At 40.0% G+C, this 18,413-nt stretch overlaps 1 protein-coding gene across 10 annotated transcripts in view; it reads right to left on the minus strand.

Moving 5' to 3' along the window:
• sorbs3 (sorbin and SH3 domain containing 3) overlaps positions 1-17,750 on the minus strand; it is a 35,583-nt gene extending 17,833 nt beyond the window's left edge. For 3 of the 10 annotated variants that reach the window (XM_028033785.1, XM_028033783.1, XM_028033777.1), the window contains exons 1-9: positions 17,590-17,749; positions 15,927-16,368; positions 5,233-5,303; positions 3,184-3,366; positions 2,768-2,840; positions 2,416-2,549; positions 2,256-2,319; positions 1,452-1,484; positions 1,286-1,373 (exon numbers count right to left, since the gene is read on the minus strand). In XM_028033785.1, coding sequence (XP_027889586.1) covers positions 1,286-1,373; positions 1,452-1,484; positions 2,256-2,319; positions 2,416-2,549; positions 2,768-2,840; positions 3,184-3,366; positions 5,233-5,244 — 587 coding nt within the window. In that variant the 5' untranslated portion in view covers positions 5,245-5,303; positions 15,927-16,368; positions 17,590-17,749. Of the gene's footprint in view, positions 1-1,285; positions 1,374-1,451; positions 1,485-2,255; positions 2,320-2,415; positions 2,550-2,767; positions 2,841-3,183; positions 3,367-5,232; positions 5,304-9,179; positions 9,308-12,429; positions 12,595-15,926; positions 16,797-17,589 lie in introns of those variants that run through there. The other 7 variants (XM_028033787.1, XM_028033786.1, XM_028033779.1 and 4 more) reach the window with 7 other exon arrangements.
• Between the last annotated feature and the right edge of the window lie 663 nt (positions 17,751-18,413).

Genomic DNA, 18,413 nt, shown 5'->3' on the forward strand with positions numbered 1-18,413 from the left:
GGTGCTGAAAAATGTCAACACATGAACTTTAGCACAAGCATCAATTTAATTCCAACAGGCCTGACTGACTAACAGTGTAATATTTCTTGCTTCAGATGAGGAAATTAATTTTTTCTACAATTTCTTTTATTTGTAGATCTTTCACTTTTCCTTCTGTTGGTCACAATACATTCTGACTCAGTCACCTGTGTACCTCCACATTACACTTGCACTTGGCTCAGCATAGTGCAATATCCTCACTTTACGGCATATGCAATACAAGTAAATTGATTTCAGAGCTCAACATAGCTTTCGTACATCATGACCGAAGGTGAGGTGATAGACACACCTTCTTTCTGGGTAAGACCATAAAGTAAAACTGGAGGAAATTTAAAGTATAAACAGAACTTTAACCAGAGCTAAGTAATGTGGTCTGAACCACAATATCACTCCACTTTATCAGGTTGCATGATGCATACAGCAACATTTCAAATTTGTGGCTTATCTCTAAAGATGTTTCACAGATTTGCAGCTGGGAGAAGTAAGTCAGGCTCTATCCCTTCTTTCAACAGGAGGAGAAAGACAACAAATTTAGCAGTTTTCTTAACCATTTCATTTTCAATACAAAGCTCCAGTTTGGCTGCACTGAAAAAACAAAACACTTGCAGAATTATGTGCAAGTGTTTGCATTGTGCTTATACATCATAAGGTACACGCTGTAACTTATGATCTAAGATAGCTATGACTTCTTTTGACCAAAAATCATATCACACAGGTGCTGAACAAAAATAGCGCAAAATGCAACAAAATTATCAGAAAAACATGCATAGAGCAGAGCATCAAATCGTCACATCAGCATCCAGCAGTGACCGATGATTGGAGATTAAGAAAAACATCTTCCTTCTGCAGCCATGAAAGAGCAACATGTATAAGATCTATATAAAGTGTTTAATTAGATCTAATTAGATCTAAAATCTGTACATCAAAATGACACTATATGTTACAGGATGAAAGAATTAATTTAAATTTTAAGTAAAATTCTGTGTTTCCAAAAATATAAAACTCACTGCACAATAGGTGAGTTTTACCTATTCTCATTTGTTTGATTTGACTGCAGGGCACTGGCTTCAATTTTCCAACCACAGTGAAAACTAAACATTTAAGTTGTAATGAAAATGCATAAAGGCATGACGTGAGTGACAGCCTATCTCAGATTGTTATTTTTTTAGCCCGTCTTCTTGAATGCAGAATAATTAAAAACTGTCCAGCAAACTGGAAAAAATCACATCAGATCCAATAAACTCACCAATCGGGCAGGGATCCGTAAGGCGTCAGTCTAAAGAGATTCTTGTCTTCTTCTATGATTTTTCCTCTCTCTGCAGATGACTGGAGCCCTGCGGATTAGTGAATCATGAAGGAAGAGTCCAAAGAAAAAATGCAATGATAATAAGCAGTATGTTGGGTCCACTCACGTTCTGGTGACCAGCGCTCTGAGTCCTCTAGTTCTGGTTGAAGTAAACAAAGAGACTCATTTGAAACTTTTCACAACTGTAAAACGTGGCAGTAAAAGTCAGATATGATTTTTAGCACATCCACAGGATAAGTAAAGTAAAAGATGTCAAACTGGAAATTCTCTCTATTTGCACAATCTTGAATGACTTCTTTGCAGTACACTGGGTATTAATCATTTTCATAAGCGTGCTAGCACTAATGTGTTAAATTAAAACAGATAGAACTGGTTAGAGGTACTTTGTTCAGTACTTCTTATAAATTCACCTGTTAAAAGTTGTCGACAATTTTTGAGTGGGGTAAATTATACCAATACTTCTTTTAACTGGGACGTATTTATAGTGTTTCATATTGCACTATGATTTGTTTTAATTTTTAGTCACTAATAAAATCCTGATTTAGTTGCCAGAAAGGTGAGAGTCGGCTGCATTTTGTCTCAAGGCACCAGTTCATAAGATAAGACAAACATCCAAAAAATCTCTTTAAGACAACAACACCCAAATTCCTGCTAAAATAGCAGTGAAAAAAATTGTTTTTCACGGCACATGAAAGAGAAGAATGATTAAGGCTTAGGAGGGGCTGAGAAAAGAACCTGGATTACTGTCAGACCTCGTGAACAGAAATGCCAGAAGACGTTTATGCTCTTTTTTTTTGTGTCAGTAATAAATTGTTTGAGCGATGATCTCATTAGAGGCTGACATATTGACACGGTGGGATTTATTCCACATTTGCATTTGTTAAAAAAAAGTCGAGTAAGAGTTTCTCACCCTCAGGCTTCTTGTGAATCTGTCTGAACATGCTCCTGTACCAGTCTCTGGGCTTGTTCACGCTCTGATGCATGCGGGGAGGAGAACAGACAAGAGAAATCAACCTGACCATGTTGTTGGATCGCACTGGTTTTAGAAGTTCTGGTTATTTGTATTTTACCGATCTCGACGCAATGGGCATCCCGGTCTCATCCACTGGACCGATTCCTGAGAACTTAATAAGCTTCCCCTCGTTATTTGGTACCCAGCTCTGCGGCAAAGTGGAAGAGCCCTGGACTCCATTGGACAGTTCACCTGATACAGACAGCCATGAAAAAAATCACATTATTTTTCTGATTTATTACTGAGTGACAGGGTCCAACGAAAACATACAAAATCAGATTTTAAAGGTTAAGTTGATTTTTCTGATTGGGAAATCGGAACTTCACTGTTCTGATTACAACTGGAAAGTAAAAATGCTTTCCAGTTGTGGAAATTTTAAACTTTTTAAATTTGAAATGTTGTAAATTTACCTTGCGACTGTGAAGGTCCATAGTACGATCCATAACTCGGAGTCACTGGACCTCCTCCATTAAGCTCTGGCTCCTTGAATAAACAGAAATATCTAAATAAGGCCTGCAGTTCATATAGACAGTAGATTTCTGGTTGTAAATGGTGTCAATAACTGTGCCACAGGTGACTTTGTTAAAAAGATATTTATTGATTTGAAATTGTTCTCCAAATTGAATTTAATTCAAATTAATGGTTGAATGAAAAATAAATGAAACATGGAGATGTTTTAAGTCTTTTTTACACAGTCAGTAAATCTGACCTCTCACATGCATGCCTGAGTATAAAGCATGTAGTTCAGTCTTTTTCCACAGGGAGGAGCACTTGTTTACTATTATCACAGCCATCACACTAATACAGCCTGCAGGGCTTGGTATACCTTCACAGCGCCAGATGTCAGTCCTGTGGAGCGAAACGGACTCAGCGGAGGAGAAGGGAGTCCAGGGGAGATGACCACCACATGCTCTGGAGAAGTCAGGATGTGCTGGCTTGAAGAAATGTCAAGCTTCCCAGAAAGATAACTCTGGGAGCCATTTGGATGGCCCGCTACTTCCGCACTTTGCTGCACACAGAGGAAATTATAAAAATATGGATGAACCAAAACAATGCGTGAACTCTGCTTTATCGTGTCTTCCTGTGGACCCTGGATAAATAATGCTCTGTGGAAAGGTCATGTGAACTTGTTAGCAGTTCTGCTATTCTCCAGGGAATAACTGTCCTCTCCGAGGGAAGCCTGTGATGAAAAGATCCTCCAATTTATTTAAAGCACAAGCAGTGGGAAGTGGTGTTTCACCATTTTCATCATTTTTCTCACAAGAGCTGCAGAAAGGCTTCATCGAAGAATTAAAGTTGATGAGAAGGACTAAACGAGCATTGGAGTGTTTAATGAGCTCATTAAGCGTTCACAAGTCAGAGGGTGGAGCAAGACATCAGGATGAGGATAAAAATGTCAACTGAGAAGTCCAGTGGTCTCCTTGGTGATTCTTGTCCTTCTCAGCCACCTCATGATTGAGAGTTTAAGCCCACCATTGAAACACTCTGTGTTTGAATCAAGTGCTTTGGTCTTTTCTGTGTGGTTGTCAGGGGACATGGGGAAATACCTGTCTCTAAGTAACAGCAAACCAAAGATATGTTGTTGTGACGCAGACAGTACTGACTTGATCAATAGCAGGGCTGTTTGTCACTTTTACTACTACATGATTTAATACTAACTTGCTTTTTCTAGTTTCCATATGTCTCAAATGTTTGTCACAGTGAATAATGCTACCAGGGGTTTCCTTATCTGGTCACACCATTAAAAAAAAAAAAAAAATACTGTCAGTTCCTGATACCTGCAGTTAGTCTGCTGTCTTAGATTTTATGCTAGCTGCACTCTATTAATTATTTTATATAATACAATTAGGATCTGCTTGTGTGTACAGCTTGTAGTGACAAAGAGACTGTATTGGCTCCTGCAGCTTCATGCTTGTCTGAGTCTTGTGACCTGCCCTGCACGCTGCACTGTGCTGCACAGAGAGATGTTGAAACGCCAGTCATTAACTTTTTCAAATCAAAGTGCTCAGTTTCTGAAGCAGGAGAGCAACATTTTGTCCACAAACTATTAACTGTAACTGCTGTAAAATATGTTGCTAAAATTAGCCTAACATTTTAGTTAACTGGTCCACATAAAAACATGGTCAACTGGAGAAGGGTAAAAGTTTATTGAAGGCTGTAGCTGCATGCAGATTCACATATATCTTTATAAACAAATAATAAAGCTATGTCATTCTGCACAGTAACTGTCTTAACCAAGTTAAGCCATATTGCAGCATTTTATTGAAGCCATCCTTGTGGAAACTCTGATTGGGGAAAATCAGCTGATGCCAACAAAAAAAAAAGAACAGATCCTGCAGAGTCCTTAATGATGTTGGTGAGTGAGACACAATAACAATGCTCAGTGGTGTTTTTTTAAAATTGGCCATAAATGCATTTGGTGAAGGTTTCATTAGAAAGAGAGTTGCATGAGTGCCAGTTTAAAAAAACCACCCGCAATTTATTTGTCACTTGTGGCCAAAGCAAATCTTCTATTGGTTTTATGTCTGAGCTGAACTGGTAATCCTTTGATTACTGCTGAGAATAGCATTATGCACTTTGTTCATTCCCAAAATCTCAGATAATTTATAATATTTTAATTGGTTGGGGTGGATAGCAGAAGAAGGGCACCATACATGGGAGGGCCACAAGTTACAATACTCTTGTAGACTATGTAGTAAATGTAGTGTGTTATTTTACTCCAGGTCATAGCTTCTACTCTTCTGAGCATTGATTTGAATGTAGGATTACACTGGAACATGGAAGAAAAAAAACACATTCCCACTGATAAATAATTCTGACTGCTAACTGAGGCAGAGGATTCTGATCAGGACATTTAATAAAGGAAATGCTTTACCTGAGTCTGCATATGATCAGTTATGGTTCCTCTGTGGCAGAGATCAATATTTTGCTCTCAGCATGAAGGATCTGCAAAGACACATAGTGAATATATCAGGTTTGTTTGTGGATTTAATTCCATATGAAACACATCCCACACAGTTTATATTCATTTACTTATGTTTAGTTCATTTATTGTGTGTGTGAGTGTGTCTGTGAATATTACTCTTTTTTAGAGCAAGTCATATATTTGCCTTCTGCAAATATTACTAAGCTGGAGTGAAGAAATGCATTCAAATCCCAAGTCTTATTTATTGTAAACTCTTTAAGAAACTTCAGAAATTCCAGCTCAAAGCGCTGAACAAAACATAATCTTATCAAAATAATGTGAAACCATTTAACAAAGTTTGCAAAGGAAAACAACATTTGTGCTGTCAGCTGAAACTTAAATACTTTGCATAAGCTATAAACTGAATGACAGAGATTTGCTCACTGTCTTTTATTCAAACTATCTAATTCATATTAATAGATGCCTCTCTAAACGCTTTAAGACTTTGTCTTATCTATTTTTATTCATATGTGTTTTTAAACCCAAGTAGTTAATATTCATGAGTGATTCCTGCAGGCCTCTCTGTCATAAATGTGCTTTTTTCTCCCAGACGGATTCGACAACTGTTCCATTATCCCATCCAAGACGTTTCCCAGTGAGGGAAAGTCAACGTCACCCACATTTCCCTGCAAACCCATCCAAAACAATGAGAGTGACTCACATGCCCCCCTCATTTTTCCCAGTAATACAATTCTGTAATGACCCTGATTTTTGGATTGGATGACGGAGAAGAACAACTACTGAAAGTTATACATCAGTTATACCTGCTGTTTCAACATCAAAGACATTGTGGATGGCGAGGAGGGTGCGGGGAGCTCTTTCCCACTCTGAATGAGGCGGGAGTCTGTAGAAACTAAATAGTCCATAATGACTTTGCAGGGACGAAAAAAAACCACAGCTTCTACACTGCTTCAAATCCCTAAAGCCCTACTGAAGAGCGGCAAAGTTTTTGCATTCTTATGTTGCCATCAAAACTGTGTTCCCATAGGAACGCTAACTGAGATGAATAAAGTTGGAGAGTTAGTATAAGGTTTAGACTCTGTTCTCCACTGAAAGCTACTGCTTTGCAGCTTGACGTTGAAGTCTGGACTAAGTGTTGGCCAGACTCCTACAGCCTGGAAGCTGCCTGACACAGTTTGCACTAATGTGTTTTCCATGTGGCATTTGCAGCTGACTATCAGAGTCCATAATCACTGTTGTCAAGAGAAGAGCATGAAGACTAGAAACTCTCAGTCTCGCTGTTCAGTTCACTCAATGACTGAATCTATGTTCCAGTTGACTGACAACAGCGTCGCTCATTTGGATCGTCATCTTCCAATGAATTGCGTTACATAACAGGAAGAAAACAGATTGGGAGATTGTGACAATAACAACGGCGTTAATGCTCAGGCATGCCAATTGATTCATCATCCCTAGTCAGAGTTGTTGGATTATTCAACCAACTGTGCAAACAGCAACGTTACAAATAACGGCTTAAGCTTACTGCCTGTGTGTTTTTACAAGCTGCTCTCTGTTCATACCTGATCACTGTAATAGGTCTATTGAATTTATGCACAAACGGCAGAATGAATCATTTTCAAATTCTTTTCATGAGGAGTCTGAACACATGTTTTCTCATTCAGTCTCAAAACACAGGTCCAAACAGAACCTAGTGTCTTACATAAGTGTTTACATTCAACCATGTTATAAGACAAACTTCAGTGTGTTTCTTTTTGTGTGATAGAGTGACATACAGTAGTATATAAATGTAAAGATTATGTAAAAGGATACATGGTTTTCACTATTTCTTCAAAATAAAGATCTCTGGGTGTGCCTTGGTGGCGTAGGGTGTAGCGCGACCCGTATTTGGAGGCCTTGAGTCCTTGACGCGGCAGTCGCGGGTTCGACTCCCGGACCCGACGACATTTGCCGCATGTCTTCCCCCCCTTTCCTTCCCTGTTTCCTGTCAGCCCACTGTCATATAAGGGACACTAGAGCCCACAAAAGACCCCCTGGAGGGGTAAAAAATAAATAAAGATCTCTACAAATCTTAATTTGTCATTTATAGGTCCCATAGATAGCACATGTTAAACTGCAAATATGACTGTCTTTAAAAAATGACTTTTTCTTGCATGAATCAAAACCTCATAAAAATCTGAAAAACCTAGAAAAATCTGCAGTCAACAGATTTTTCTACCTCTGCTGTGAATCTCTGCAGCTCCTCCAGAGTCACTGTGCTCCATCAAAAGTTCAGCTTGCAGCTTGACATTGAATGATCTTTTCATGATTGATTGAAAACAGACAAAGGTACAATTTCCATGTATTTGACTGTAAAATATTTTAAAATCTTGTTCCATTTTTCCATTTAATAATTATGCAACATCTGTCTTGATAAAATCCCAATAAATCACAGTTCAAATTCAAGGCTTATGAATATCTTTCATAAGCCTTGAATAAAAGATCGACAGAGAACCTTTGCTGCACTCAAAGAAACATTTACACCAGAAAAAAAAAAGAGACATTTTTGCAATTTACTTAAGTTACCGACACTGTGGTATTCTGTTCAATGATCAAATATCAGGTGAAATATCTCTTTCAAATGTAACATAGATTATGTGCAGCACAAGTTATTTGAAGTCTAAGTTCCAGCACTTGACTCATCGTTTGTGCCTGTTTTTTATTCTTTTTCAAAGAAGTAGCAGATCTGTTTTATCTCACATGGTAATGTAAAAACTTGTGTCATAACAGTGGCTTTGTCTGGGTTTTCTTGGAGGCACAAAAAAGAAAATCCATCCCAGGACTGCTTCAGTCCCTCACGCATTCCCCGGCTCTGAAAGCGCCAAACACGACCCTACCTAATAAGGAAAATTCAGAGATGATATCAAGCGAGAAAAACCTGATTCAGAAGTCTGACTCCTTGAGTTTCTTTCTGAATGCTCGGAGCATTCTTACGTAATTACAGAAACTCAAGCTCAAGACGCAGTTTCGAGCTAATGCATGAAGACCAGGTTTTAGGACCTTGATGCAATCCCTGTGAAACGTGAACGTCATACTTCACATATTTACAAGGCTGGACCCCCCGCAAGGTGAGAGGTCCATTATCACCACCGGATCAGAATAAGAGGGGAAGAAAAACAGAACCATAAAAGGCCCCATGTCTACCTCGGAGAAGGAGATGATGTTCTGTTTCAGACATGCTTTCAGTCTAACTGGATTTTATGTTTCCAGCTCGTTTCATATCTGCTAAGGTTTCACATGCAGCTCAGCTCAACGCAGCCGAGAACCTGGGAAATGAGAATCAGAAGACTTTGACTTGAAGGTCTCTGCATCTGTTCCCAGGAAATTTAAACAGATTGTTCGCGAACTGAACCAGATGTTTCTCTGAATCTGAAGCAAACAAAACTGCACAGAATAAACAAAATGTACTCAAGTTACTTTGGTCAGGCATGTTTTTTTTGTCTTTCCCCTTTTCCCTTTTTTTCTTTTTTTACAATAAATTATTATCTGAAGTTCTTGAGCCAAAGTTGAGCAACTCAGCAGCTCCAAGGTCAGTGAACTTAACCACACCCATGCAGTTCCTGTGAACCACAATAGGAGGTCACACACACCTCTGATATTAACAGTAGCACAACAGCAGTGCAACAGGAACTAATTTTCCTAACTCCTGATAGAAAAACATACAAACAGGCATAAATCACACATCAAATAGCTTTTATCTGACACCAGAACAGAAAAGACTATCACTGAACATGCAAAAATCAGCAAATCTTTCTCTTTTCCAGCAGAAAAGAGAAAGATTGGGCCCCAGTGAGAAGGACCAGATGGATCATCTCCTCTGTTTCACACCCTGTGGAAGGAACTGTTGTTTTTCTACCCACCAACATAGTTGTCAAGTTGACAGTCCCGCTTAACAGAAACAGTGGTGAGGCTGACCCCTGGGACCGCTCTGATCAATACCAGCTAAGACATGATTTGTGGTCAGAGGCTGAATCGTCCTGTCATTAAGTCAGGGACAAAGAGCTCTAATGAAACTGACCTGCATTCATTAACACATGCTTAGTCGTCTGCACACAGGGCGGTGAGCAGAGTTAATCATTGACTTCAACGGGTGGGGGCGGTTCAAGTTGTGCTTACATCCACGACAGTCCGTGTTCAGCCGAACACTGATGGCCTTGTAAAGTAACTACAGCCTTTGAACTTTTCCACATTTTATCATGTTACAACTATGAACCTCAATGTGTTTTATCGAGATATTAAGTGACAGACTAACAAAAAGTAGATAATTGACAGAAAATAGCACGTGGTTTTCACATTTAAAATAAAATAAAAATCTGAGAAGTGTGGTGTGCATTTAGCTTTTTTTACTCCGTGGATAAAATTAACATCACCTGATCAACGAACAGGGTTTCCTGAGCATGAATTCAGCTGTTCTGTGAAAGTCACAGATGTTATTTAGGGAACATTAAAGAGTCAGCATCATGAAGACAAGAGAACACAGCAGGGAGAAAGCTGTAGAAAAATTTTAAACAGGTCTGGGTTATGAAAGGTTGAACTTCACAAAGCATAGTTATATGATAAAAGAAAGAATGAGCTACAACCGCAAACTTACCAAGGTGTGGCTGTCCATTTAAACTGACAGAAGAACAGCGCTAATCAAAGAAGCAGCTGAGAGGAGCTGCAGAAATCAGCACATCAAATTAGACAATATATTATAATTAGCCTTTCATCATTCTCTCCATGATTGTGGCCCTTATGGCACAGTGCTACGAAAATGTTGGGGACACAACAAACATGTCAAAGAATGGTCTCTGGTAAGAAGAAACAAAAATTGTAGCTTTTGGCAGACATTGAAAATGACATGTGCGGTTGGAAAACAAACACTCAACTTTATCCTGAAACTACCACACACAATGTAAAACATGGTGGGGGCAGCAGCATGCTGTGGGGTGCTTTTCTGCAGGAGACACAGGCTATCTGTTCAGAGTTGATAGGAAGATGGATGGAGCTGAATACAGGGCAATCCTAGAAGAAATGATGTGAACTGATGCAGAAGATTGAGTCAGAGCTGCAAGTGGTTCAAAGCATGTTCAGCACGAGACCTTTTCAAAGTCAAATTAACAATCTGAATTAAAGCTGATTATCTCATCTCTGTCTAAGTTCAAGCTGTTTTAGGGTGAAGAAAGGTCAAACCTACGCAAAATTTGTAAAGAAATTCCCGTAAAGAATTGCAGCTACAATTACAGCAAAAGGTGTACTGCATCCCACACTTTTCAGATTTATATTTATGTACCACTTTCCTTCCAGGTCACAACAAAGCAGTTTTGTAGAAAGCTACAACAGACAGTCACATTTTAGACAATATTAAATTTGTGAGTATAATCTGATAACATGTGAAAAGGTTTGATGGGTTTGTATGCTGCTGTCACGTAAAACATGTAAAAAATAAAAAAAATTATAAAAAAAAGCAAAATCTTATCACACTCGCAAGAACATAGATTTGCTTCTCTTCGACAAGTTATATAAGAGGGTCATAAAACCCGTTAGCCCTGGTCCTGGAAAGTGATGAGAGTGCTAATTACAAGCACATCACTGGATAAATAAATGGACGTTTTATAGACACAATAAATGAGTCACGGTTCAGCTACGCGAGAGGTCAGAGCCGTGAGGCTGATCACACAACCGCGCTGCCCTTTTGCAGCTCTGCAGATGTTCAGACCCATACAAGGTCCTGCAGCTGTGAGTTTATTATATGTAGTTGTAGCTGCAGATACACAAATTCATCAGGGGAGAAGTGTTTCACCTCCATGTATGGTGCTCCTCTGGCCACAGCAACAGGAGGGTCTGCGTGCTTCTTGTGAATAGAGAGGCAATGCGTTCCCAGAAGAAGCTCCGGGCTCATAAATCAGAACCTCTCTCAACAAGAAGAGCCCTTTCCAAGTAGATACAGTGCTGTGAAGAAAGTATCCCCGCCCCCACCTTACATATCATACATATTATTTTTGTTTGTTTTTTTTAAATCAGATTTGAGAGTTTCAGGTCATCAAACAAAGGTTAATATCAGACAGAGGCCAACCTGGGTGATTACAGTTAGACGTGTTAATTACATTGAATGCATTTCTTACTCAAAAGAGTAATTTTCACCTAAACCATTCGAGGCTTTACAGTATCTGGCTTTGATTCTTTCACACCACTGTCAGGAATTTTACAGCAAAGATGTTTTTGTGCAGAAATGTCTTCACTCAGTCACAACGGAGCGATATTATGGTCTGTTTAAGGTAATGTCACAGCAGCTCAACTGGATTCAAACATGAGCTTTGAATAGACCAATCCAATATATATATATTTTTTAATTTATTGTCAATCAGAGGTGGACTTGTGAGTGCTTTTTTTGGATCATTGTACTGCTATATGACACAAGTGGGCTTTAGCTTTCTCATGTTTTTCTGTTAGAGAGCTCTAATTGATGGCAGCATCAATTACAGTCAGTCCTTCAGGTCCTGAAGGGTGCAAATGCTTTTTCAAAGCACTGTAAACCCATTCTGATTTGGTTCTATAAAAATAATATAATTTGAGACCATTCCTCAGTGAAGTCTCAAAGTCAGGGACACACAATGCAGAAACAAAGTCCAAAATCCTCATGCCTGTCACTTTGCATCCTCAAAGCTTAGTGCAGTCTGTGGATATGAGCTTCGGCAGCTGGACAAAATGTAATGTGACAAAAAAAAAAGAGAGTCACACAGCAGGGTCAGCTGTGAAATTCACCCCGACAATCTGGGGCCCATTAGGCTTAAAATCTCCTGCAGGATGGGAAAAGGAGGGAATATATTTCCGTTCTCGAAAGCTTCCCTGCTCTACCCAGTTCAACTGCGGCTACTGTAAATACCTATGATGGATGGCATATCTGCAGACAATATCCACCAACTTTTTGCACGTGCGTCCTCTCTCCTTACCCAAAGGTGCTTTTGTTTGTACACGCAGTGGCAAAAGACACCAGACACCACGGAACCTGCCTTTAATCCCCGAACAGTCAAACAGGTTACTCCGCACTCTCCAGAAACACCAAACACATCTCTCTATTCGCCCACGCAGTTACCACCTGTTGCTTTTAAATTCAGTGCTTCAACTCACCGCCCCCGGTTGGCGTCGACCTGTGAACTCGCGCGTCTTTCTCTCCGCCTCAGCAGCGCACCGACGCCTCGACGCAGGCCATCTCTGCGCTTTCTCTCACTCTCTCTGACTCCTGAAACTGGCCAGGACACACAATCTCTCTCACACTCCTAGCCCTTGTTCCGCCTGCCTCCGCGCGGAGGACTTCCCGGTTGACAGCCATTGTCATGGCAACCCACATTTCAGCACTACGTTCAAAAGCCACCACCCCCCAGCTCCTCCTGGCCTGTCAGTTTCTACGGACGCCTCCTTCTCACATTGTTGTGATGAGGTGATATATTTGCAGGCGGGGGGGGTTTAGCCGAAGGGAAAGGCAAATAGTTCATCACCTTCACCTCCCCAAACGCTGCTCCGTGACTCCCTCATGTCCTGTCCTAACTTTATCTCCCTCATGCCTCGCTCTCCTTTTGTAGACATGGCTGTGTGTGTAGGGGTGTGTGTGTCGAGGTGTGTGTGTGTGTGCGTGTGTGTGTGTGTGTGTGTGCGTGAGTGGGCAACGACCAGATCCCTGCCTGGCCAAAGGCTTGATAGGAGGGAAAAGAGCCTCTTCTGTTCCTGATGCAGCCCTCGGAGTGCTTCAAGGTGATTACTCTATCCCACATAGTCAAGCACTGACAGCACAAGTCCTACAGAGTGGTTTCCCATGATCACACACACGCACACACACATGCACACACACAGCTGTAATTTTGTATGCCAATGTTGAGAAAATAGCTCGGAGCCTGATGATAGGTGTTTACCCTGGTGAAGGCAAATTATTCAAATCAAGAGATGTGTTCTGTTCACAGATAAGTCAGTCAAATTTCAGGGCTGATCACCGATTGTCACAGCCAACAACAGCCAAAAAGGAGCACAAGCTGCTGCTTTTGCACGTAGTTCCTGGACAATTGAAAAACTAGGATTTCCAGTTTGCCCACGGCTCCTGCCAATGAAGACAAAGCTCAAAATCTAACTTTTTGACTTGCCTCGGCCCTGTCTCTGCAGCCGGCTGTGCAATACATCCTCACCCTTAATCAGGTAAGATTGTGAGCATTTGAAAAGGGAGATGAACCTTTAACAATTAGTGGTGTCAATGTATTTACTACACGGAAATGTTGAAAACTACTACCCAGTCACAATTTTTCTTTTTTTTTTTTAGTTATAAATGCAAAAAATATTTCACTGTGAATTTTTAGCTGTAAACTATCCATGGTATGTTTTACTGAAAATATTCAGATTTTGTTGAAAAGAAAAAAGAGTTTTTGGTCAACCCAAATCATGAGGGGAGGGGTTTAGATTCTCATTCCACAAAAAGAAATACATGCCCTGATTTTTTGGGGGGTGGGGGGTCAATTGGTTTCTATTTTCTTGGTCTAGAAATACCTTTTTATTTGTCTATTCTAAGCAACCCGAATGAGATTTGGGTCAGTCTTTCTTGGAAAACTGTTATTGTTTTTCAAGAAAGTGCTATTAATCAGATTTCATCGATGTGTCCCTGAGTTTGTTATTGAGTAAAGGTTACTGGATCTTTGTTCTCCTTCTTACTATGAAATAAAAATGAAAGAAAAATAATGTAGCTATTAAATCACTCTTTGGTTTGTACCTAAAACTTTGCATTTGACAAAATTTGGCCCTGAAAAATGATTAAGAAGCCATCTGCAACAACTGCCTGTTCTGGCAGGCCGAAATCCTTTGGAGAATCTATCATAGTGTTGACATCCCCGGCTTAACGCCACCTGCTAAACGTGAGATCATTTCATGGACTTCCAGGTATTTTGGTATTAATAAAACAGGTGATGGCTATTTGGGAAAGGTACATGATTGGAATAAAATAATCAGACTTCGTCATCGGAGATCTTCAGTAATAACTTTGAGCCCCCATTCTTTTTACAGCTTACACACCATCAGAAAAGAAATCCCGTCACTGTGCAGTCAAAAAGACAGAAGTTGCTTGAGCTAAAGTTGCATGAGATCAGACTGAAGTCAGCGGCACAGAAAAAGGAAAAAAAGTGCCGTATTATGTGACATCCTGCTGAGGGAATTTATGCTTTACTCCCAAAGTGTGTTTGTATTGTCGGTGGAACACAATACACCTGAAGATAACATATTTAATGAGTAATCTATTTGTTTTGCCATCATTATGCTGCCTGGCTTTATGCTGAAACCAAAGCACTCAGCCCTTTCAATAATTTAGTGCTGTGGCTCGGCTGAGCGAAGCCTGGGGGCCGATATCCATTTACCAGGCCTGTCGCCTCATGGGGTTGTTTTTGCCAAACACTTTAGCTCGGGAACATGATGGGCATGCTGGGTAATGAAGGCTCCCAGGAGGTGAGCTCACTTCATAATGTGCGTCCTGCTGGAGCAGACTTTCACCCCGCAGTCATCACATCTGACAACCTGTCACTCTACAGCTAAATGAGGCAATCACGCAGGAGGACACCGGGAGATTTGGCTCATTCACACATTCGGTTCGCAAAACAAATACAAAAAAGAGATCCTCTTTTCCAGCTCTGTTTTTTTTTTCTTTTTTACTCTGAAAACACAACAGCAACTGAGACGGGAAGGAACTCGGCGCTGAATCTGGCGCTTCATGGCGAATGATGGATTCCTGCAGACCATTGCTGCACCGTAAAGACCAACTGCTGCTCCCATAACACACAGTGCCAGCAGCTTCACTCCTGCCGAGCCTCATTAAAAGGATAACGGCCAGATTCCAGTGAGCAAACAAACCATGACATAAACTGGTTATGTCATCAAAACCTACATCCATTGCTGATTATGTCCCAGGGCTTTTTTGTTTTGTTTTGTTTTTTGTTTCTTATTATTTGTACCACCAGGTTCCCTGAGACAAGAGACAGCAAGTCTACAGAAATCACTGGATGACAATATCACCAAATGCAGATATGTCTACGTAGAGACGTGTACAGGTAGATTGAAATCAAAATGTAAAGAAAAGATAGGAACCTGTTGCTATCATGCAAACCTCTAAACACTGATGGTTTGGTTTTTGGCAGCAGATAGCAGTTTTGGATCATAATTATAAAAAAAATTACAAATTCCTCTGTGTTGATGCTTGTTGTTTTGTTGGGTTTTTTTCCCCAGATTGTATGAAACTGTAACTTGGACACATTTATAACAAGTCCAACCTAAAATAGGAGGCAGTATTCAGATAAAGATCTGGTGATAACCTGTTTCTGAACTGAAGGTGTTAATGTGGCAATATCTACCTCATGTTACACATGGTTGCTAAAATGTTTCCCAACAACATTGTGAAGATAACTGAGAAAACATCTCAACAACAACAACCCAACAGTAGCCATGCAATGGACTATTTTTTCAATCAGAAATGACATCAGCGAAAAGGATTTCAAATCAGGTTTCGGTGATCAAATAAAAAGGTATGAAAATCAGAACCTCCATGTGATTTTCTATTTACCTCCCTGTCAGCCTGATCTTGTTAGGAGTTGTACGGTACTTACAGACGAGTGCCGGCTGCACAGCGATGTCCCCACAGCTCTGCAGACGAGAGGAAGTGAATGAAAAGGAAGGAGTGAACCTCACATCCACCACTCCTCTCTCCCTTCTTTCCCCCTCCCTCTTGTTCTTTTTTTTTTTCTTTTTGAGGACAACAGGGTGGCTTTTATCTGTGCTGAATGATTCAGTCCAGGCTCTGAATGTCTGAATTTTTGACTGGCTGTCCGTGGGCATGCACATATACGTTGAACACGGGTCTGTGTTTATCGTGTGTGAGCTTGTACTTTAAAGCTCATCAGGGAGAAGCTGCTCAGTAATAGTTTCCATCCACAGCTGGAAATAATAGAGATTCCCATCCAGGCACGGGCTGCACTGGAACCACCCTCCGGTGTTTCACATGCTGCTGAGAGAGGGAGTCCGTTTCGATAGCCATCCTAATAAATGGGACTAAATGACACACACGTTACTGAATGTTAGTCAGTGACTCCTTTATATCAAAGGCAAAGTACATGAAATAATCTGCCAGTGAAACAGAACATTTTCCCATATTGAAAGTTATAATATGGAAATATGTCTTGTTCCACTGGAAGACTACTTCACTTATAACTCGTACTTTGTCATCAATATTAAGGAATCATTGACTTAAAAGAACCTCCTACACCAAGTTACTTGCAAGTTAATTTGGTCTTTTTTCAAGTTTAGTAAGATATTTGTAGCGATGTCTAGCACTGAAAACTAGACCAAAAATAATTGGCAGGATTTTATGTTTTTGCAGTGTAGAACAAATTGCTATGGGTATTTATTTCAGGAAGACCAGCTGACTGCATCCAATCATTGATTTTGCACCACTCCCTCTTCCTGATGAAGAATGTGGAGAGTGGAGTCAATCAATCAATCAATCAATCAATCAATCAATCAAATTTTATTTGTAAGGCACCTTTCAGCAACAAGGCATTTCAAAGTGCTTCACGTCATATAAGCACAAAATTACCAAGTCATAGAACACACAGTCAACAACATTACATTTTGCACATCAGATTTTTGATTAATGTTTCATGATTAGGTTTCAAAAGCAACTCTAAACAGGTGGGTTTTTAGTCTAGATTTAAAGGAACTCAGTGTTTCAGCTGTTTTGCAGTTTTCTGGAAGTTTGTTCCAGATTTGTGGTGCATAGAAGCCGAATGCTGCATCTCCATGTTTGGTTCTGGTTCTTGGGATGCAGAGCATAATCAGAACCAGAAGGTTGATACAACAGCAGATCTTTAATGTATTGTAGTGCTTAACGGTTCAGTAATTTATAACCTAACAACAGTATTTTAAAGTCTAGGAACCCTTTTAACAGAAGAAGACTCCAACAGAACGAGGTACAGTATGATGGGATATTCCCTGGGCATCGGGAGGAAGCACTGGTCCATGAGTATTTTCCATGTGGTAAAAACTCTTAGGACATGGCAGGACTAAAGACAGCACAAACGCTACTGCTGTTTCATAAGGCATATTTTGAGAATCCCGATTCTAGAAGAAATCTGATGGTAAATTCACTTATTTTTTATTCCTCTGCAGGGCTGTAAAACTATTCCTGACTAAGCTCTGAAATGTAGATGTTAGGAAGCCCACATATTCATAAAATCGCATACACATCCTGTTTCAGCGCAAGTCACTACTTACCCTCTCAGTGAGAAGAAAACAGAACAGTCAAGTCAAAAAGGTAGTGTGAGAAATGTCTTCTTACGTGTTATCAAGTGATTTGGCTGTTTATCTGTGGAAATGTGAAGTGTCTGTTCAATGTCTGAGTAGTTTATCTGGTAATTCCCACTCCAAGGATTCCTTCACAAGGAGATCAGAGGCAGCTCCACTCAGCAATCCAAGATAAATATTTAACAGGTAGACTGTGTGATCAGAGACCAAAGGTCACGCCTCTGTCCATTCCTCTGGAGCTTATCCACACGTCCAACTACTCCACTCTGAACATAATCTGTTCTGACTGGACTGTTCAGATAAGTAGTAAACTCTCATGGAGGAAAGAAAATTCAATTTTCTGGATACTTCATTCTTATAAAGCTGAACGAAACTTACATTGAAATCCTCGATTCTGGGGAAAAAATAACAGAATGCCTTCTCTGTAACAGGCAGCAGTTTCTAAAAAAAAAAAAAAACATGGAAACACAATGCATTTTGCCAAAAATATCACAACTACTGAGTCTTTTAAGGAGATGCTCACACTGCCTCTCAGTGGTTTCAAAATGAATTGCAGGTCCCAGAGGCTTTTACTGTAGAATTGATGAATGACTGAATGTAGTGTGAAGCACTTTGCGGTCCTCTGGGCTTAATAAAACTCTACTTAAGTACTGGTCTTTAATCATTTTTGCCATAGATAAAAAAAGATTAAGATATACAGCAAACCAGCAGACAGGACAAACTAGAAGTGCTAATATCCATAATGGTGTACCTTGGATTCAGAAGCTTAATAATTTAACTCAACCCAGTTTATT

The sequence above is a fragment of the Xiphophorus couchianus genome, chromosome 12, assembly GCF_001444195.1.
Source record: "Xiphophorus couchianus chromosome 12, X_couchianus-1.0, whole genome shotgun sequence".
In the NCBI taxonomy this organism is placed as follows: domain Eukaryota; kingdom Metazoa; phylum Chordata; class Actinopteri; order Cyprinodontiformes; family Poeciliidae; genus Xiphophorus; species Xiphophorus couchianus.